The sequence below is a fragment of the Xenopus tropicalis genome, chromosome 1 (assembly GCF_000004195.4).
Source record: "Xenopus tropicalis strain Nigerian chromosome 1, UCB_Xtro_10.0, whole genome shotgun sequence".
NCBI lineage: Eukaryota > Metazoa > Chordata > Amphibia > Anura > Pipidae > Xenopus > Xenopus tropicalis.
Genome location: NC_030677.2, coordinates 162,988,716 through 163,012,340, shown reverse-complemented (window position 1 = coordinate 163,012,340; position 23,625 = coordinate 162,988,716). Strand labels below are relative to the sequence as shown.

At 39.8% G+C, this 23,625-nt stretch overlaps 1 protein-coding gene across 1 annotated transcript; it reads left to right on the top strand.

Moving 5' to 3' along the window:
• Positions 1-1,700: 1,700 nt before the first annotated feature.
• On the top strand, positions 1,701-23,241 carry aldh2 (aldehyde dehydrogenase 2 family member). Its single transcript, NM_001004907.1, is given in 13 exon segments — positions 1,701-1,915; positions 8,096-8,200; positions 9,554-9,694; positions 10,680-10,759; positions 11,283-11,394; positions 12,571-12,699; positions 12,851-12,964; positions 17,012-17,114; positions 18,270-18,454; positions 19,816-19,980; positions 20,129-20,286; positions 22,140-22,254; positions 22,733-23,241. Coding segments are annotated over 13 exon segments (1,566 nt in total). The 5' UTR covers positions 1,701-1,789; the 3' UTR covers positions 22,766-23,241.
• Positions 23,242-23,625: the final 384 nt, after the last annotated feature.

Here is a 23,625-nt window from a genome sequence, read left to right as displayed (position 1 = left end):
AAATGGCCCGCGGGCCGCGAGTTTGAGACCCCTGTTGTAAGGTTTAAAGCCATAGGGGTGTGTTAACTAGGGATACACCAAATTCTGGATTTGGTTCGGGATTGGTTCGGCTGAATCCCGGGTTTTTTTAAGGATTCGGTTTTGGCCGGATCTGAGGTTCCGGTCGAACCGAATTAGCATAAATTGGGAAATTTTTTTAACCCCTTCCGGTCCTGATCAGCATATGCTCATTAGGATTCGGTTCGGGATTCGGCCAAATCCTGCTGGTTGGGTATGGGGGTTCTGCCGAACCCAAAAAAAGTGGGTTTGGTGCATGCCTAATGTTAACCCTATGGGGTCCCTACATTATGTATCATATTTCAATGTAACAGCCATTAAAGGGGACATATAGGATAAATGGGAAAACCCTAATTTTGTAGGCAATTATGAATAATATACGGTGCTGGTTTCCATTTGTGCTAAACATTAATCCTCTCTGTAACAATGGCCCCTTTATTGGAGCTCCCTATAGATCCTATCACTTCTCTGTCTGAGTTTGAAATGGAGAGTGGGCGTGTCCTAACGGTCCCTGCCAGAAGCACAGTAGGAGGGGGAGAGCCAATCACAGCCCTGCAGTCACACAAGCACAGACAGGCTTCAGTTCCCTATCAGGTCAGCCTAGCTGCTGATTGGTTCCTATCCTACAGTGCAGGGTAGGGAGGGCCCCTGGCTCCCCAGCTCATCCAGAGAATTCAGCCAGCAGGAAGTGGAACAGATGGGCGGGACTAGTGGGGTTTTTGTGAAATTTCTCAATAAATCAGCCTGAAATACAACTTTTTTAAGCACATTCCTTCTATATCTAGAGGAGTATAATTCACTGGTACATTCTTAATTTTTATAGGATATGTCTCCTTTAAAATGAGGTGCAAAAGCATATTGGTCTAAACCATCTGGGTCATAAAGGAGAACTAAATGCTACTGAAAATCATGATATCCTGCTGTATTTTATATAGGGAACCAGACCTGAGGTTCAGCAGCCCTATAACAGGAATGAGCCATGCCAAGCTGCCCACTATAGATCTTATTAGTGCTTGTGCTTACTGTTAGGGGCCATAGGAATATAATATCAGAGAGGGGGTTACATCTGTCAGAAAAGCTGGCGCTACAGGGATAATGATTAATGACGCAGAATGCAGTGATTTCTATGATGCCATGTAATATATTTTCAACCAACAGACAATGAAGCTATAAGTATCACATAAAAACCCACTTCATTCCGGGTAAAGCATGTGATCGCGCTATAAAAGTAGAGCAAAAATGTCTGACACGCTTTCAACATCCAATCTTCATGTTTGTTTGGGGAAGCTACCATTACATTCCACTGGAGAACTATGAATATACTGTTTATTAGTCGGTGTCCTTCTGGGGCGGGGTCAAACTCCTTTATTCCTCATTATTCTCCAATTTCATGCCTGCCTGTGCCCAATCCTGACGCAGACAGTCCATAGGGGCAGGAAAAACAAACAATACAAATCTTGCATGGGGAAGAGGAGAAGCAGCAGGAAGAGCTGTAACAATTAAACATTACCTTGTCATGGGCCTTCCCCTTGAACTTCAGCTGCACCCCCCCCTCCCCGCTGTTAGTGCCCGCCCATCGGTTTGGGAAACACTGCTGTAATATGATTAGACTCGGGCCATTCCACTCCCTCTTTTAGGGAGGGGGCAGAAGCAGCAGCTATAAGGCTGATCTGGGGCTAAGTTGTTGTGTTGAGCTTTGCAGCTGAAGTTCGGGCTCTCGATCTGATTAACCATGCTCCGGACAGCCTTGGGGAGCCTCTGCGGTAGGGTGGCTCGTATGCCACTGGGGGTACAGCTCTGCAGGTATTCCGTTGCAATCCCAACTCCAAACCCCAAGCCAGATGTGCACTTCAACCAGGTAAGGAGTGACACCTCGGCATAGAGCCGCGCAGTGCCAACTTCACTCCTATAAGGGATATATAAGGGAGCTGTAGGCCTTTTAGCAGGCAATGCCTTTTTGTGATTTTGGCATTGTGGTTCCTCATGTTTGTACGTCCTTGTGCTCGTAACGTACCCAGTACTGTACAACATGAGGGCAGGAGTGTGTGAGAATGTGTATATGTGCAATAACGTACCCAGTACTGTACAACATGAGGGCAGGAGTGTGTGAGAATGTGTATATGTGCAATAACGTACCCAGTACTGTACAACATGAGGGCAGGAGTGTGTGAGAATGTGTATATGTGCAATAACCCAGTACTGTACAACATGAGGGCAGGAGTGTGTCAGAATGTGTATATGTGCAATAACGTACCCAGTACTGTACAACATGAGGGCAGGAGTGTGTGAGAATGTGTATATGTGCAATAATGTACCCAGTACTGTACAACTTGAGGGCTACAAGTCAACCAGAAGTCAGTTGACCATATAAAGACGCAAGGCTGCACGCCAATTGCTCTCAGTCAGGATCCTTTTACAACAGGGGGGCATTATTTATAGTATTACATAAGCATAAGTCTAAATAATTTCTGATTTTTTTTTTTGGAGAGTATTGATTGGTGGAGTGTTTCTAAGGAGGAAAAGTCTGCCCTACTTCTGCTAATCAGGGTGTTGCAATAAAGTTGGCAGTCGCCTGCGTTGGTTTAGCCTATCGCTCAAACTTATAACTGAGAGTGTTTTGCAATAAGTGGGACTGAACCAACTGCAAATTAAGAGCCATTCCTCTGCAATCCTGGCATGTACCATACCTCTTTATTTTTCAGCTGATCTGGACAGTTATTGCAGATAAAATGGGGGCATTACTGAGGAAATAAAAGTAGATAATAGTGCTTAGATTACTTGACAGCACAGCTCCATTCGATACTATGCAGAATGCCTCAATTTTAGGGGAGGGGGGGGGAAATTTGCTTCAAACAAGCTGTGGTGTATATTTATCAAGGCTGTTGCCTCAGTCTTTAATATTTCAATTTACAAATGTCTTTATTCCAGTTTCAAATTGTTGTATGTTTTTCCCACAAATTTGTATTATTCCTAAATGCTAATATACAAAAATGTAATCAACATCCATGCTGGCATCTCCTTGCAATGTGGAGCCAGCCAGAGGTGAGTATACATGGCACTTAAGAGTAAAATCATGCTTAGGAACCATGTATACTCGCTTCAGATTACAACTGTACAACGAAGACTGCAAAGCTGGAGATACCTGAGCTGGTTTGGGGCAAAATATAGAGTCTTTTTTAAAGATTTTTAACAGAATACCTAGACTTTGTGGCATGAATTTTCATCCATTACCAGTCCCAACCATATGTTCCAGTTAACCTCTGCCTTCTTGTGCAGGGAGCCCTCAGCACACTGCACTGTAGGATAGGAACCAATCAGCAGCTAGGCTGACCTGATAGGGAACTGAAGCCTGTCTTTGCTTGTGTGACTGCAGGGCTGTGATTGGCTATCCCCTTCCTACTGTGCTTCTGGCAGGGACTGTTAGGAATGTGTTAATGATAATTTGTAGCCCAGACTGAAACCAGCACCTTAAAATATTTATCATTGCCTACAAGAGGGGGGATTTTCACTTGTCAAATGTGTCTACTTTAAGGGCAATGACACATGGAGCTACTTGTAGCCAGCTACAAAGCAGACAATATTGATAATTGTCTCTACATGTGTTTTAGTAGAGACAAATCTCACTCAAAAGTATTGTAGCAGGGACAAGTTGCTGGCTACAAGCTCTGTGTGTGGTAGTCCTAAGACTAATGCCACATGGGGGCTGATCTCAGCCTTTTGGAAGAGTGCAGGCCTAGAATCAGCTCCAGCGCTGACATTAGTTTTCTTCTTTGCCTGCACCCACACTGGATATCCTCTCTGAAATGCAAACTCTTGGTTTTAGCACCGATATCTGCTGCAAGTGCCTACACCTGGGCCAAGACTATACAGGTCCTTTTCAAAAAATTAGCATATTGTGATAAAGTTCATTATTTTCTGTAATGTACTGATAAACATTAGACTTTCATATATTTTAGATTCATTACACACAACTGAAGTAGTTCAAGCCTTTTCTTGTTTTAATATTGATGATTGTGGCATACAGCTCATGAAAACCCAAAATTCCTATCTCAAAAAATTAGCATATCATGAAAAGGTTCTCTAAATGAGCTATTAACCTAATCATCTGAATCAACAAATTAACTCTAAAAACCTGCAAAAGATTCCTGAGGCTTTTAAAAACTCCCAGCCTGGTTCATTACTCAAAACCGCAATCATGGGTAAGACTGCCGACCTGACTGCTGTCCAGAAGGCCATCATTGACACCCTCAAGCAAGAGGGTAAGACACAAAAAGAAATTTCTGAACAAATAGGCTGTTCCCAGAGTGCTGTATCAAGGCACCTCAGTGGGAAGTCTGTGGGAAGGAAAAAGTGTGGCAGAAAACGCTGCACAACGAGAAGAGGTGACTGGGCCCTGAGGAAGATTGTGGAGAAGGACCGATTCCTGACCTTGGGGGACCTGCGGAAGCAGTGGACTGAGTCTGGAGTAGAAACATCCAGAGCCACCGTGTACAGGCGCGTGCAGGAAATGGGCTACAGGTGCTGCATTCCCCAGGTCAAGCCACTTTTGAACCAGAAACAGCGGCAGAAGCGCCTGACCTGGGCTACAGAGAAGCAGCACTGGACTGTTGCTCAGTGGTCCAAAGTATGTCATTCGGAAATCAAGGTGCCAGAGTCTGGAGGAAGACTGGGGAGAGGGAAATGCCAAAATGCCTGAAGTCCAGTGTCAAGTACCCACAGTCAGTGATGGTCTGGGGTGCCATGTCAGCTGCTGGTGTTGGTCCACTGTGTTTTATCAAGGGCAGGGTCAATGCAGCTAGCTATCAGGAGATTTTGGAGCACTTCATGCTTCCATCTGCTGAAAAGCTTTATGGAGATGAAGATTTCATTTTTCAGCACGACCTGGCACCTGCTCACAGTGCCAAAACCACTGGTAAATGGTTTACTGACCATGGTATTACTGTGCTCAATTGGCCTGCCAACTCTCCTGACCTGAACCCCATAGAGAATCTGTGGGATATTGTGAAGAGAAAGTTGAGAGACACAAGACCCAACACTCTGGATGAGCTTAAGGCCGCTATTGAAGCATCCTGGGCCTCCATAACACCTGAGCAGTGCCACAGGCTGATTGCCTCCATGCCACGCCACATTGAAGCAGTCATTTCTGCAAAAGGATTCCCGACCAAGTATTGAGTGCATAACTGAACATAATTATTTGAAGGTTGACTTTTTTTGTATTAAAAACACTTTTCTTTTATTGGGCGGATGAAATATGCTAATTTTTTGAGATAGGAATTTTGGGTTTTCATGAGCTGTATGCCACAATCATCAATATTAAAACAAGAAAAGGCTTGAACTACTTCAGTTGTGTGTAATGAATCTAAAATATATGAAAGTCTAATGTTTATCAGTACATTACAGAAAATAATGAACTTTATCACAATATGCTAATTTTTTGAAAAGGACCTGTAGTTCCAGGTGCAGGTGAAGAAAGCAAGCTAAGGCTGATGCCAGACGAGGCGTAGGGCGGATTTTTTTGGCAAGTGGAAAAGCGCTTGCTGAAAATTCCGCCCTACGCCTCCTACATGTGCCTGCACCTGAATGAATGGAATACGCTCGGGTGCAGGCACATGTAGCCGATATACGCATGAAAACGCGAGACTTTGCATTCTCTCGCATTTTCATGCGGATATCGGCTACATGTGCCTGCACCCGGTTGTATTTTCCTTTTCCGCTTGCCGAAAAAATCCGCCCTACGCCTCATCTGGCATCAGCCTAATGTCAGCTATGGGGCTAATTCAACTTTAGGCTTGGGGCTTCACTTTATTGAAAGATCCCTCATCTGGAAAACAGCAGGTCTCAATTATTCCAGGTAATATGGGGGCAGATTTATCAAAATGTGAGATTAGATTAGCACTCGCCACAGAAATTCCCCCACTTTCTATTCATCCCTTTAGTGAACTGATTTTCACCATTGATAAATAGTTTTCTTAAAATCCCATAGGAATTATTTGGGAGTGGGTGAATTTTGATAAGTCTGCCCCATATGTGTGTACTTGACAACGCAAAAGGTATTCATCTTCAAATGGAATTATAATCAATTATTTAATGGAATTAATATAATCAAATATGTCAGGACCCAATAATACGTTAGAGTTTCCATGATCCCTTTACTTTAATGTAACGTTTCTTTCAATAATAGAACATACAAACTAAAACAAGGTGCATATTTAGTTTTAAGACCGCTTTGGGTCAAAAAGCTGATTGTGCTACTTAATCTGTGTCCATCTTTCCCAAAATATTTAAGGGGTGTGGTAGTCACATCCTCCCCTAAGAGGGCAGAGTGGTCATATCACATGGGGGCAACTGGCAAGTATATCCAACCCAAAAATGCTGTCTTCTACATGTGAGATTAAGACCTGGGCATTACACTTTATATAATGCTCCTTTACATTGAGTAAATTCACCCTTGTGGTGCGCTACAAAATGTTACAGATCTGAGCCCAGGACTCCTGTCCTACTGGCAGCTCATTGCATCCTCTTGTCCTTTTGCTTTTTGCCAGGTATTTGCCAAGCAACCTTTGGCGCATATGTAACTCTTACCCTTTGCACTGGAAACAGTTTACTGTTGTAGAATGGCATGATAAGAATCAGCTGTAGTAATCCCTGACTTTAGTATGTGGGGTCGACATTGTCCCTGTATAATTATGTTTCTGCCAATATGAAAAGTATTCCCTACACCTTCAGGACAATTTGAACAGTGCCACAAAGAATATCATGCTAGGTTATCCCCTGATAGTCACAAGGCAAAGCTCACTTATTCCACATGACTGTTGATCTGATTTTACTTTGGAAGCTGTTTTGGTTTAAAACGTGAATCCCATCTCACTGAATAAATATCAGATAGTGACGTGTTTAGGGCTAATGGCATTTATCTCTGTGGGAAGCAGTAATAGGCTGAAGCACAGCAGTAGTTAAAACTCTCCATACACCAGTGCATAAAAACTAAGCAACATGAACTCATTCCTTTTAGAAATGCATGTTTAATGCAATAAGCTGCTTTAAGAGCTCATTTTCTATTGCTGTGGAACAGACCGCGCTTGCATTTTTTCCCCAGATGCATTCCCCATACCATGCATTTTTACTGATGTATCTGGTCCCTGATATAACACAGGGGCTGGGCTAGTAAAGCTGCTGTTTCTCTGCTGCAGTTCCCACTAAAGCATAACAAGTGCTGCTTTCAGTGTCATATAATTTATCTTGCCAATTAATATTAATATCAAGTTCAGATATGTCTGTGGCAAACAGAGGGTTTAGACCACCTTTGTGCTTTAGCTGACAACTGCAGTTGTTTAAAAAGGTCAGACATTTAAACTGCAGTTTAAACTCCACCCCCCCCCCCCCATTTTGTGCCATAGGCCTAGAATGACTTGGTCTTCCGGGAAAGCCTTTGTTATTTTCTGTCAACAATTCCTTTTGTGTATATGTGTGTGTGTGTGTGTGTGTGTGTGTGTGTGTGTGTATATATATATATATATATATATATATATATATATTTTACTTCCTTAAAGGTCACAGTATATGAAGCAGTTTCAGAGGTTTTGCCCAGTGTTTTTCTATGCTAAAAATGAGGCATTCAAATGATTGACATCACCCCCATTACCTATGTGAATTATATCAGAATGCCAGCACCTGATGTTTGCAACCATCACCATTGCAACCATGGTAAAAAGGTTTCAGGTGTTTGACTAGAAACATATCTGTTTACCATGGGCTAAAGTGGTCTCCGACTCTGCTTCCATTTTGTGTCTGAATCCATTGATCCAAACATACATCCAAATCATGTACTGTCAGATTAGATTTAACATTGGGAAAAGTACATACATAAATAAATGCAGCTGCTGCATCTGAAATTGACGTACAATGGATTTTTCAGATGTAATGGGTGGTCTGCTGTGTTGGACCAGAGTTGTTCTAAATCTGATGACCCTCTGAATATCAGATCTGTTTTATGTAGTTCTTTGTTGTTTGTTGTATTATTCTGTAATTTTTTTTCTAGCTCTTTATAAACAACGAGTGGCATGATGCTGCCAGCAAGAAGACCTTCCCCACCATCAACCCATCCACAGGAGAAGTGATATGCCATGTTGCAGAGGGAGACAAAGTAAGTAGCAGTATAACAATAAAATGAATGGCAGACTATTGCACTGCACTTATATGTGAGTATGTATTTTGTTACCAACCATTTTGAGCAGTTTTTCAAGTTTGCCTGCTCCATTTTATGAAAAATTAAGTTTTAATCTGTGGAATGTGGCCGTGCCTGTAGCACATGACAGTGTGGATCTATACTCAGCATTTTTTTTAGAAACTGGTTATTTCCTTTGTGCTAAGTGTTTATGGCTCTTCTGTTGGGCTGTACTTTAACATGCTTGGAGATGTAGTCCACACACACACACGTGTGAGTATACCAATTGCAAACTGTGCATTAGGCAATACATCTAATGTATTTAGAATAAGGAATTTGTGTTTCTGTGGTTCACTACACTAGTGCAAGCCCACATGCATTTTTAAACATTAGTGCTAATATGTTTCTAATCTGTGTGCCTTTTAACTGCTTCAGCGGTATTGTTTCATGAATATCTGCAAAGCATTCTGTAGTTTTGCCAGTTATGGGTAGGAAAGTCATCCAGATATTGTCAGACTGGCTGGAATCGGATGCCAGTGGAACGGTGGAAGTTGTAGGAAGCAACAAATGCACTAACAGATCTGTAATTGTTTTTTCTTTTCTTTTTTAAAATATGATCTTTCCTGAAACTGTATTTTAACTACGATTGTTGTAAATCCATTTGAAAACCTACACCCATATGTGAAATCCATAAGTGGAGTACACATGAGAATGCCAAAAATTGTTTAGGCCTAGCTTGTACATACTATATTCTAATTACAGCTCCTCATTAAGATAGATCTGGATTAGTAAAAGTAGATTTCTTAACCTTCTTAATTCTATTTTTGCCGGATATAGGCAGTGGCATTTTGGGACCGCACAGGTGGCTTGGTTATATCTTTTGATCCAACTGTTGCTAATCCCATTTTGTATGGCAGTTGATGAAGTGCATGTGGGGGAAATTGTTAAGAACTGGGAAAACATCATAGTGCAGGTTATTTATATTTCCTCTTGTATCAGGCATCAGGCACTTCAATTATTCTGCACATAATACTATCTTTGTTATCGTATTAGTTTTATGTGATTATAACAGTCCATGCTCGGAATCACAGCTGATAATGTTCAAATATGTTATTACATATGCTTTATAGCACAGTTTCCTTTCTTGATAAGCCACATATAACACTGGTCCTTGCACTGAGATTATAATTTAGTCCATGCTCTGAATCATAGTTTATAATGATCAAACAATGTTATTGTACATGCTTTATAACACAATTGCCTATATTGATAAGCCACATGTAACACTGGTTCTTGCATTGTATTGGAGTTAATGGTTAACGTTCTTTGCAGGCTGATGTGGACAAAGCAGTTAAAGCTGCACGTGAGGCATTCAGATTGGGATCACCATGGAGAAGAATGGATGCATCTCAAAGAGGTGTTCTGCTAAACCGCCTGGCAGATCTTATTGAGAGAGACAGAGCTATATTAGCAGTAAGTGGCACCAAGAAAAGGAAGTTATGCCTTAAATTATAATATAATATATTTTGTAAGTTCTCAAATATGAGATACCGCCTACATGTCTGGGTCCTAAGGTAAAGTTAAATAACGCAATACCACACACCCACTATCTTATTTGCTCTGACACCTAAAGCATATGGCCTACACAGTGTGTAACAAATTACCGACATTCATAAATCAACATGTAACTGCCCAGTTTTATTACTTTTGTAACTTTAAGCTTTATTGGTAGGTTTAAAGCACATTCCTTTCTGGTTATTAAATAATCTCTAAAGTTGTGTCTTCGCTCTCCTTATGGGCCTGAACACTGGCCCAAATATATTTTAACACACACACCTACACCCCCCTCTGCCTTTGGAGTAGTGAAACTTAGAAGAATGTAATAAAAGTTACAAACTTTACTAACCCATAGCATCCAATCAGATCTTTGCTTTCAAACAGATGACTAATAATTGTTTTTTAAGTGTTTTTGAAGGTTATTTAGAGTTTAGCTTTTGCAGCATGGCCTAGCGTTGGTGGCCAAACCAGATACCTGATTTGTTTATGGAGAAATGCAGAATAAAGCTAAAGGGGTAAAGAAAAAAATTGTCAAATATCACATTATATTGTATTTTAAGGTGATTTAATAAAACAAAAAACACTGTTGTCTGTATCAGTTCATGTTTGCTCATATATCCATGGCCTTCATAATTTGAGATTCTTTCAGCATTAACATTACATTACATTAACATTTATTTATAAAGCGCCAACATATTCCGCAGCGCTGTACAATAAGTGGGTTACATACATTGGACATACAGAGTAACATATAAAGCAATCAATAACCGATACAAGAGGTGAAGAGGGCCCTGCCCAAAAGAGCTTACAATCTACAAGGAGAAAGCGTGTGTTTCTCTAATAGCTTCAATATTATGTGTGTTTACCTGGCTTAAGTCTTTTTATTCTCCTTTATATGTAGACTTTGGAGACCTTAGACAATGGAAAACCATATGCAATTTCTTATGCGGTGGACTTGGATCTTGTAGTAAAGTGCCTAAGGTAATGGCCTCCTTAATCTTCTCGTTAAACTCTGCTGGGGGATTTCATATGGTTTATTGCAATGATCTGTATTTGCATACAGATCAGTGTTACAAACATATTGTGGGTGGATAAGTCTTTTCTAGTGGCAATATATCTTACTAAACCCAACCATGAAGTCATTCCATTGTGACCGTTTACTCATTCGTATTCTAAGATGTAGTAAAAAAACATATTGTGGGTGGATAAGTCTTTTCTAGTGGCAATATATCTTACTAAACCCAGCCATGAAGTCATTCCATTGTGACCGTTTACTCATTCATATTATAAGATGTAGTAATGTTATTTTATACATTCTAATCGTAGGGGGGAAGGTGCGGCTATTCTAGATCGTACAACTGTGTTTTGAAAAACATTTTTTTTAAAAGATATATGATAATTTATAAATATCATATTATAAGTCATTTTGAATTTCAAGTCTAGCGTGACTGGACACGCATGATACTGGCTGATATTTAAAAAGATGTTTTTTTGTCCATATCAGATATTATGCAGGCTGGGCTGACAAATGTCATGGAAAAACAATCCCAATCGATGGAGATTATTTTACCTACACCAGACATGAACCGGTTGGAGTTTGCGGACAGATCATTCCGGTATGTTGTGGCTGAGTGAAGTGCGTGAAAATATTTGCCATACTCATTTGAACGTTATTAATCCTTTAAGTAGCATGGAGAATAAAATCTCCACTTCTGTAGAAATTGCATTGTGTTCATTTTTTCCCCAGTGGAGTAGCATTTTCAGGTAAATATAGTAGATAGAAGGATGTCACACACTGACGTTTTATCACTTTGTCATAATCCCAGAACGATAGAAACCATATACCACCACTTTAAAGCCTGGTTTGCAAATGATATATTGCCCATTACTCTTTGTTCTGTCTGTCAGTAGATTTCTGCTTCATTGATGTTTGGTTACCACACATGTCGAACTGTTGCTTTGTAGTGTGTGTACATTATTATGTCCCCTCATTTGAGCATTATTTGCTAAGCTCCAAACACCATGTATTGATCTTGGTACAGGAGGGGGATGTAGAGTTTAGTTTGTAAATGTCATTATTGATTTTTTTTCTTTAAATATATATATGGCAAACTGTCTTAGATGTAAATGGACACAGACTGTAGTGAATTCTTAAAGAGATAGTGACACCAAAAATAAAAAAAAATTTACATTTATCATAACATTGTCTTTGCACGCTATTATAATTTTTCCATAAAAGTATTTGTCAGATGCGTTTACATTACTTTCTGATGCCCCATGTTCCTCTGTGAGGGGGCTGCCATATTTGTGCAGCACAAGAGAAGGGACAGTCAGGTTTAGGAACTTCAAGTAACAATTACTGACAATAGCAGCCCTATGAATGAAATATGATCAACATTAACTATAGGTAACTTATGTAGATTCATATTTTAAAGTAGTTTTTTCATGTATCACTTTAATGTTATTCTTATTTTGCTTTCTCAACATTTGTCATACTGCAAATAACTCCACCATGCTGTATGCCAGTAGTGTTTTTCAAATTGTTGCCTCTTACTGGGATCAGCTAGTTAGAGCAGGTGAAAGCTGACTTGTGTTTAGTAACTTGAAAGAAAAAAATAGATTGAGGAATGCACAAATAAATACATAAAATGTAAAGGTTAAAAACATTTAATGGTTTACAGATATTTTGTAATTACTACAGTTCCACTTAATTATGTATGTATCTTTATGCATTGTGTATTTTCAAGTTACATGACCAGTTGGGTATTTTATTTATTTATTTTTCACTCCAGTGGAATTTCCCGCTACTGATGCTGGCGTGGAAATTTGGACCTGCTCTGGCCACTGGAAATGTGATTGTCATGAAGGTGGCTGAGCAGACCCCTCTCACTGCTCTGCATGTTGCCAGCCTTGTGAAAGAGGTGAGCCATATACTATTGTTCTAATTTTCAGAGGTCACCGTATACTGAACACAGTAAATGTTTCTTTAATATTTTCAAATGGATTCTGTCTAAATTGTAGACATCTAAAGTGTAACTTGCGGCAGTAGTTTTCATTGTCCTCTTATTACAGGCTGGATTCCCACCGGGTGTTGTGAATATCATTACTGGAATGGGTCCCACAGCTGGTGCAGCTATCTCCTCTCACATGGACGTGGATAAAGTAGCATTTACTGGCTCTACAGAGGTAAAATCAGCCATTATTATCTTTTTATACACTTCCCAGAATAATTTAAGACTGAATGGTTGCCATTGATATATGAATACCAATCATAAATTGTTCCTGCCATGTTGGTAAGACCTTGAGAATGAAATGAGAGATGATGTGGTTTGGAGGAGCTAGTGAAAGGTGTGGTGTACAACATAAAGAATAGAAAATATAGGGAAGCTTCAGGAGGTACTGAGAGTGAAATTTGGCATTAGAAGTCCCTTGAAGTTAAAGGTGGAGAGAATGAAAAGGCATTTAGGAGGTACAGTGCCTTTTATTCATTCTTTTTTTTTTTAATTTCCTCACATTTTGTATTGCTGCCTGAAGTGATACATTTTTCACATTTAAAAAACAAAACAAAACATATTACTTAGAATAGATCATTAGCTTGTGATTGGTGTAAGAACAACAAGCATCATCAGAGCGGAACAACCTCTGATTGTATATGGTTTCTACGTAGATCAAGCTAATTTATAATCATGACCAGCCAATATGCTCTAAGGCTTCAGACAAAGAATAGCCAACAATTAATTTTTAAGTTATCGTGTCCAATTCACACCAGGGGGCCAATATTTTATCAAATCTAGGGTTGAAGATGTGACACTCATCCACCAAAGTTTAATATTCCTAACTCCTGGGGGCATATTTACTAATCCACGAATGTCCGAAAAGCATCCGAATGCGTTTTTTTCGTAATGATCGGTATTTTGCGATTTTTTTTTTTTCGTAAATTGTTGCGACTTTTTCATAGCGTTAAGACTTGCGCTAATTGTCGCGACTTTTTCGTAGCCATCGCGCTGAGTATGAAAGTTTCGGATTCATTCAAGCTTCAGTATCGTGACTTTCCTTGGGCCAGGTTGGAGCTGCAGAGTGCCATTGAGTCCTATGGGAGACTTTCCTTGGGCCAGGTTGGAGCTGCAGAGTGCCATTGAGTCCTATGGGAGACTTTCCTTGGGCCGAGTTGGAGCTGCAGAGTGCCATTGAGCCCTATGGGAGACTTTCCTTGGGCCAGGTTGGAGCTGCAGAGTGCCATCGAGCCCTATGGGAGACTTTCCTTGGGCCGGGTTGGAGCTGCAGAGTGCCATTGAGGCCTATGGGAGGCTTCCAAAATCATGCAAAGTCTGAAAGTTTTGCCCGCCGTTTACAAGCCCTCAATACAAAAAGTTGCGACAATATACGAGCAAGTTGTAACGGCTACGAAAAAGTTGCGACAATTCGCGCAAGTCGTAACGGCTACGAAAAAGTCGTGACAGTTTACGAAAGTCGTAACGGCGACTGAAAAAATTGCAAAAAATATGAAAAAGTAGCAAAATGTTCGTTTCCAATCCGAATTTTTCCCATTCAAATTCGTGATTAGTAAATCAGCCCCCTGGTGTTGCAGTCTGGCAACTCTGTAATCATGGTGCAGCCTCTGAACTGCCAAAAGTATTTCTGGTGAAGTGTTAGAGAACAATGTAAGTCAAAAAATGTTTGGAAGGTTAACCTTCTAAATGTTTTTATTATGACACTAAAACAAAAAGCGGACATCTGTTGGGTACATACTGTAAGTATTAACTTCCCTCAGTCCCTCAGAAATGGTTTTGCACATTTTTACTGTGATTTAGGCTGATGTCAGACGAGGCATAGGGCGGATATTTTCGGCAAGCGGAAAAACGCTTGCCGAAAATTCCTCTCTACGCCTCCTACTTGTGCCTGCACCCGAATGAATGGAATACGCTCGGGTGCAGGCACATGTAGCGGAAATACGCATAAAAAGAGTCTGTCGTTTTTATGCATATTTCGGCTACATGTGCCTGCACCCGAGCGTATTCCATTCATTCGGGTGCAGGCATATGTTTGAGGCGTAAAGCGGAATTTTCAGCAAGCGTTTTTCCACTTGCTGAAAATATCCACCCTACACCTCGTCTGACATTAGCCTTACATGTTCAGATTTTGGGATAGTTAGCCCAACCCTGATTGGAACTTTTCCAGAATCTTATTGCAGACTTGTTTGGATAGCTGCTTGTTCTTCATGATGCTCTTAATATCAGCATTTCCAGAATCGGGTGAACAGAATTATAACATAAAGATTCTTCAGCTGAATGGAGGCCACCTGTGTGCAATTAACTATTTGACTCCTGAGCATTTGGTTGCACCAGATCTTATTTAGGGGTTTCTCTGCAAACGGAGCCTGGGACATTGAATGAGAAAATATTGATGGGAGGTGATGTTGGGGTCTTTTTCACTGAAATTCTTCAGTGATTTTGGAAAATAAGCAGCATGACTGACTATTTGATCATGGGCCAGGATTGTGTGGCATGATATATTAACTGAAATGTAGTGATGCACAGAATCCAGTACAGGTATAGGACCCATTATCCAGAATGCTCGGGACCAAGGGTATTCGGGATAAGGGGTCTTTCCGTAATTTGGATCTCCATACCTTAAGTCTACTAAAAAATCAATAAAACATTAATTAAACCCAATAGGACTGTTTTGCATCCAATAAGGATTAATTATATCTTAGTTGGAATCAAATACAAGGTACTGTTTTATTTCTACATAGAAAAAGGAAATCGGTATTAAAATTCTGAATTATTTGATTAAAATGGAGTCTATGGGAGACGGGCATTCCGTAATTCGGAGCTTTCTGGATAACGGGTTTCCGGATAAGGGGTCCGATACCTGTATTCCATTTGGGGTTCGTCCTTTATCACAGGGGTCCCCAACCACTGGGCCTTGGACCGGTGCCGGGCCGCGGACTGTGCTGAACTGGGCCACCTGGTCTCCCATTGATTTTGTATTATAGTGAGCTGTATTATATTTTATAATGTAATAATATCAATAACAATAAAAATAAAGTGCATAATATAAAATGTAATAATGATATTTACATTATATATGTAATAATTAACTTACATACTATGCACTAGTTGCGTCCCTACCAACCTTGGTCCTTGGAAAAATTGTCTTGCTTAAAACTGGTCCGTGATGCAAAAAAGGTTGGGGACCACTGCTTAATCAGCAAGATTTGGATTTGTCCGAATCCATGCCTCTGGCCAAACAAATTCAGAATCCTTAAAATCATGACTTTTTGTCACATAAACTCGGTGCGCGGTTCTCTTTAACCATTCTGCATCCTGATTTGCATATGCAAATTAGCATTCATATTTTCATTATACAAATGATTTGTGGTTCGGCCGGATCCTAAAATTGTGGATTGTGCGTATCCCTACTGAAGTAGCCCACCTGGGTACTAGAGGGAATGGTTTGTGCTCGCCGATGCTGCATGACCTACTAGTTTACAAAAATGTGTTTTATGGTTTAAACCTACCTGTTACACAACAAGACCTGCAAGTTTCTTGAAGGGCCTTTGAGTCTTTGAGCATACAGTACATTCTTAACAGTGAGCCATTAATCACCAGAAACCTTTGGCTAATCCAACAAGACTTTCCGGAGATTATCTTTTTAAGGACAGCACTTCCAGGCTTCTATCAAACAGATAAACATTATTTGCACTGTGATCCGTTTATAGGATTCTCTATCTCTAGGTTAACAAATAAACCGTTATTGAAAGAGTCTGATCCAATTAAAGGGGAGCAATCAAAAAATTAAACTTTTTGTTAATTTGTTTCTTTAAACTTTTGAAAGAATTTTAGAGATTTAATAATTAGGGATGTACTAAATTGAGGATTAAGGTTAAGGGTTAAGGATCTGAACAAATCCTGGCACTCTTTGCAGGATTTAGATATGGCAAAACCCTAAGTGCTCAGCTGAGCCAAATAAAGACCTTTTTAAGGGCTTGTACTGACGAGCGTTTGATCCTGCGCTCCCCTGTGGCAGCGTTCTGCGTTTCACCGCAGGGGCTAAATGATATGAGCAGTACTTATGAGTATGTTAATTACATCTGGATTTAACACCTCAGCGTGAGCATTATTCACTTGAGTACCATTCTCTTTTGCATGACTATATAAAAATGAGTCAATGTTTCTTCTCAAGGTCAATTGCATTCTCTTTTATGACTATATAAAAATATATTTTCTTCAGGTTGGTCGTTTAATCCAACAAGCAGCTGGGAAGAGCAATTTGAAAAAAGTGACGCTGGAACTTGGCGGAAAGAGCCCAAATATTATCTTTTCTGATGCTGATTGTACGTATTCCAGCACTAAAGATATGTACAGCGTTTGTGTGGTTTATTTTAATACTCAAACCAGAACTACCGGACTATTGTGGTGGTGTGGTTCAGTCTGTATTGACCAAATTATGCCATCCACCACCCCCCCCCGTGCAGTTACTCCTCTATTCGTAAGGGGCCATTTACTATCTGCAGGGAAGGATGCAAAGTGCAACCCACTATGTTTAAGCACTTCGCCCCATGCCCTGCAGGTGTCAGAATTGCTGCAGGTCTTTGTGCTCTATTTTGAAGTGTAGAGAACTACATTTGGCCCATGAATATATTGCTATTTGTGTTCAGTAATGCTGCTCAACTTAGTGCTCTTAAACCTCTGTCTGGGACTGAGTAAATGACTCCTTTTTAGTTTTTTAAAATGGCTGATAGCACCAATCATAACATAAAAATGTAAGCACGTAAATAAAGCTATACATACAGCACTCCCTACTGCAGTACCCTGTGTCTCTTGCTAAATAGCCCCACTAACCAGTAATTAGACATTGTCATTTATCAACTCTTTTAGCAGACCATACAGCTGTATAGGGAAGATCATCTGTTAGGCTGATGCCACACGTGGCGTTTTTACGCTGCATATTTTCTCAGCCTAAAAATGCCACACAGCCCCTGACTATGGCGTTTTTCAGCCTAGTACTGGTGACGTAGCAAATCCCGTCTCCATGGTGTTAATAGCGTGAAATAGTAAAAAACGCTGCGTATTTCCGCTAGGCTGGCAGCTGCCTTTGTGTATACATAGGAATAGCTTTCTGTGCAAATACTGGCGTATTTCGGCAAACGCTTGAAAAATCTGTGGTAAGGCGTTTTCTAGCGTATTGTGTGGTTTGCTTCGAATCTTTTCAAGTTATTTCTATGGATGATGATATTATGCGTTTTTTCAGCCGCCGAGAGAATTAGAAAATACGCAGCGTAAAAACGCCATGTGTGGATCAGCCTAAAGCTGCCCTGATGTTCTTCTTTTAAGTGATGTGCTTTAGGTTTAATTATATTTGTTTCAAGCAGAATGCATTTTGTATTTCATGTACAGGTATCTTAGTTCACAGGAAACAATGAAAACTAACTAGTAACATTCTGTCTAACTTCATATTAATCTCTGTATTTTTTTCTGTTTTGTTTTAGTGGATTGGGCTGTGGAGCAGGCCCACTTTGCTCTGTTCTTTAACCAGGGCCAGTGCTGCTGTGCTGGCTCTCGCACCTATGTTCAGGAAGATATCTACAATGAGTTTGTTGAGAGGAGCATACAAAGAGCAAAGAATAGGATTGTGGGGAACCCCTTTGACTTTAAAACAGAACAAGGACCTCAGGTAAAATGATTTTTAGTGAGCTGAACACAGAGCTGTGCTTGACTTATTTAAAATGTGCTTTATTTTTATAGGTCTCCATGTGCACAGGGTATCCAATTGATCAACTGTCACTATACCCACTTTGCAATTGCACACAAAAAAGTAGCATGCACAAGTACTTTTTGATAGCTATTGTCTGTAGCCCTTACACTGGCTTTCCTTAAAGAAGAATTAAACCCTAAAAATAAATATGGCTAGAAGTGCCATTTTATATACTTACTGCACCAACCTAAAGGTTTGGAATCTCTATTGTAGTAATGATCCTGTGTGCTCTGGGAAGCTTTTAAGAAGCTAATTTTAGGGGTTGTCACAAATTATTGAGCAGAAAATGTTTGCCTGGCATATAAGCTGATGCAGGTCTGATTTATTAAATTCTGATGTTAATTGCACTGGTTTCTTAGCTGCAATGTAATGTGAATCTGAATCCAGGCACTGAAGGGTTAAAAAGAACCACATGCCCAACTTCCATGCTTTTGTGACTAAAATCACATGTTTTGTTTTGTTTGTTTTTTTTTTATTCGGATGTGGTTCAGCCAGAACCATGGACTCTGCCGAATCCTGCTGAAAAGGGCAGAATCTTGGCCGAATCCTGAACAGATATATTGTATACACCGTATATAGTGCATTGGTTCCAAAGCTCCGGTAACTGACAGATAGATCCCTATCATTCATTGCACATGCTGGGTGCTTCTAACACTTTGTTTTAAAGGAGAAGGAAAGGCTAGTAAAGAGTTAATCTCAAGCTGCAGGCATACCTTCAGTTCTCTCAATAGTGCCCTTAAGTCTCCCCATATTTCACCTGTTCAGATGATCAGAAGGCAACCAGAAACAAAAAACGCTGAGCTGTGTAAAGAAAGTTCCCATAATGCCTTGCTCCTGCACCAAGACCAGTGTACATGCTCAGTTAGTAAGACTATGAGGAAGCTTCCTGCTGATTGGCTCAGATCCACATTCCTAAGGGGGGGAGTGAGTTCTTGGCATTCTTGAGGGAGGGGGGAGCAGGAGAGGGGAGAGATGAGAGAGCTGGCACAGGAAAACAAACAGACAAGAAATCCTGTCAGTGCAGTGTTTCTGTGAGTGCTTATGGATGTATTTACATAGACCTTTCTGATAAAGCTTACTTAGTTTTTACCTTTTTTTTCTCCTTTAAACTTAATATTCCCTGTAATTGTTAACCCAGTTCCAAAAAAATGACAACTTTGGCATCTCATGGCAGCGGAATTTATACTTTGTGCTTTTATATAAATAACATTTATACCCCAAGTTTGAAAAATATAAATTTTTAGGTGTGCCTCATTTTACCTGTTGCCTTTCTATTATAGGTGGATGAGGAGCAGTTTAATAAAGTTCTGGGGTATATAAAATCTGGAAAAAAGGAAGGTGCAAAACTCCTCTATGGTGGTAACCCTGCTGCTGATCGGGGCTATTTTATCCAGCCCACCGTTTTTGGGGATGTGACTGACAACATGACCATTGCTAGAGAAGAGGTATGGAAGAGTCCCAGGCTGCTGAAGTAACTTTAGTGTTCTACACTGGTATATTGTATCCAAAGTTATAACGTGGGGGTAATCTAAAAAAGGGAGGGCTCAACCATTTTTTTTATTTAAACTTTTTACTTGTTTTTGCATTAATTAGATTTTTGGACCTGTGATGCAAATCCTAAAGTTTAAATCCATTGAAGAGGTGATTGACCGAGCCAACAACTCAATGTATGGTTTGGCAGCTGCTGTGTTCACAAAGGACATTGATAAGGCTCACTATGTGTCTCAGTCAGTAAGAGCTGGAACTGTCTGGTAAGTATTCTCATGTCTTACTACACTAAGGGCAATGGCACACATGGTATTTTTTTGATTCAGTTCAAAGCTCACTGAGGCTTAAGCTCTCCTATATGAAAGGTCTGAAGATAGCTGTGGTTATGATATAGGCTGGTGATGTGTCCCATAACAGTCTTATTTTCAAAAAGTTTCTTCAGAATTCTTAGCTATCTCCCTACAAAAAAAAAATTTAGAGAGAAAATCCAAATAACACTCACCACTGTTTTTATAAGTAAAAAGAAAACCTTTTGGGGTTGTATAATAAAATCTAGTTCCTTTTATCTTATATGGGGGTTAGTGTTAAAAAAAAAACTGATCACACAGCTGCGTAAAGGGTCAGGTGAAGATGTATCATTTTATTGGATGAAGTCCAAATATTTGTGCAGTTGTAGGGTTGTAATGACAGTATTTTTGTGGCTAATGGGTTTCTGGATAGCGAATCTCATACCTGTAGTGGCAGATCTATAAAAGGGACCAAGCGACTTTCCAAATAAACAGCACAGAGAAACTGGCAACGTATGTTGCATTCTTGCCTGGATTTATGGTGCTGTTCTTTCTGTTGTCTTGTGCCACCACTCCTCATGTATACACTCTTCAAATGGTAGACTATGCTTGGCAGTATTCTTACTGGAATCAACTTTATTGTATCCAATGAATACCCAATAAAGTAATGTAATTAACTTTACACACAATTGACACCTGAAGAACTTGTTAATATATTTATCTTCAAGCCCAGCACTGTAGCCCACTGGAATGTTTCTATAATAAAAACACATGAATTTTGTTAATTTTGTGTAAGGCTTCTCCCATGGCCTTACCTGCCAGTGAGGGACTACTGGGTACTATACTTAACCACTGGAGGCGGTAGAATGTTTACTTCTTTCATGTGCAAGTAACAAGTTCACTTCAGATGCCCTCTGGTGTCTCTTGGAGTGGGTAATGCTGTTCATGTACAAAACTTCATTATACATGCTGGAGATTCAGGAGGTAGCCATACCCAGTAAACAAGAAGACTACAGAACTACAGAAGCGTTTTAACTAATAAATGGACGTTTTCCATATAGTGGGCCAGTTATATATTATATCTTCAGAGACCAAATTATGATAAAATGATATTCAGTGGAGCTCTTGAACAGTCTGGCACCATCAAAATCTATTGCAGGGCTATACCATGTGGATAAGGTAGTTATATTACATACCCTGTATACCTTTTTCAGGGTTAGAAAAGACACTTCAGCAGTTTATTAAAATCTCCCCTCATCAGCACCAAGCATTAACCTTAACAAAGGACAGTAAATGAATAGAACTCTAAAATCCATCTGCAAGACATTAATACTGTGCTAACAGCAAATATGTCAAAGCACACAGAGTTTTAGGGAGTTGCCCTATTTGGGCCACACACTCCGTCTCCCAGTCCTGGACATTGACATTTTGTTGTCTTCCTTCCCCACATTCAGGTTAGTAGTTCTGCACTGAAAGGTAGGGCGGTGAGAGTTTTTTTTTTTTTTTACCAGAAAATCCATTTCTTCTAGTCTCATATTGTCAATGCAGATAGGCTTTGCAATAGGAATGTTGAGGGCACCTAAAGTTAATTTTTTACATGTTCAGGGAAGAAGAATTCAAAGTTGGCCTGCCTACACTGGTGAGTTACAATTCCCACAAATTATGCACTGAATCTACTGGTCTAAATGAAAAGCATTTTCTATGAATAGTTTGGATCGGACTGAAGTTTATAGGAGCGGGTTTCTGTCAGGGAAAATGTTACTTTTATCTTCAGGCTCCTAAACTAAGATCTTGCTGACATGAAATTACATTTGTTTTTTACTTTTAAGGATTAACTGCTATGATGTTTTTGGAGCTCAAGCCCCCTTTGGTGGATTCAAGGCATCAGGAATAGGAAGAGAACTTGGCGAATATGGACTTGAGGCATATACAGAAGTGAAGAATGTAAGTTCTGTAATTGATCCATATGCTTAAATCCTCTATACCCCCATAATTGAAGATGGCTCTAGCTGTGTGCATGTTTTGTTTATAAAGATAGCTAAATTAGTAATAAAAGGTGCAAAGTTTGGTCACCTATAGCAACCAATCAGCAGATAGCATTTAATGTTTACTGATTTAAAAGCAAACATCTTATTCGTTGTTATGGGTTACTGTACAAAGGCAGTCTAATGTTTGAGACCACTGTGCTGATTCTCTTTGCCAGCAAGTATGTATGCTCAGTCCCCTGTCCCATCCTCAAGTCTAGGGAGTAATTCACGGTATAGTCCAGAAAGTTATTTTTTTTTCTACCTAGGACACAAAAGCAACACATCTAGAAAAGCACAAGTCTTTAGCATATCTGTATTGGTACACATCTTAGCAACATGAAGTCTGTGGCAGGAAAGGTCTTACAAAATAATATGCTTGTGTGTTTGTTTTGCAGGTCACCATTAAGATTCCCCAGAAGAATTCCTAAATGTGTTGTGAAAGAAAAACCACTGGGAAACTGTAGGGTTGGTTCTGGCTTTATAAGTTCATATTAGCTGCTTTCAGAGTTTAGTGGCCACCTTTTAAAACCCTTTTATGTCTTGAATTAACAAATAGCTTTACTTTTCTGTAATTCTGTAATGCTTTTTTTTTTTTTTTTTTTTTTTTTTTGCACACAGAGCAGATTAAAACCGTGCAGTAAAATGAATCTTAAAAAGTAATGCCCAAACAGAAAGCACTTAATCCTATACACGGTTTTCAGAATACCCCAGGCTCTGTGTTGCCAGGCATCAATGTGATATTTGCCCCAAAATACCATCAAGTGGCTTTGGACTCCAAACTATTCAAGAAAGTTTTGTTAAACTTCACACTGGAATTTCTTCTGGCTTCAAACTGTGACTTTCCATCATATACCAGCTGCAATAGAGGCACTTCTAATACATAATAAAGTCATATATTTCTGTATCTGCCTGGGTTTCTTTTGTCTGACTGTAGATGTTAAAGATACATTATGTCAAATTAAATGTGGTGACATTTGATTTTTATGGCAGGCAATCTTGAGGAGTGCAAACACCCTGATGCCCAATGAGCTATGCTATGTTGTTTCAATAGTCTGAACCACCAGTGTAGAAGTGAGGGACAGACTGATACTGGTTTAGCAATCACACAAAAAGTGTGAAAACACTGAAAAAGTTCAATCTAAATGTAACTTCACTTTCATTGTATCACTTTAAATTATTCACATTGCATCTTTAGAAGAAGTCCTGTGCACTAGCACCAACAAGCTCTGGAAGTGTATGAGATGGGTGAGTCAAGCGCACAGCCCCAAATGCAACAACCGCAGGAGGA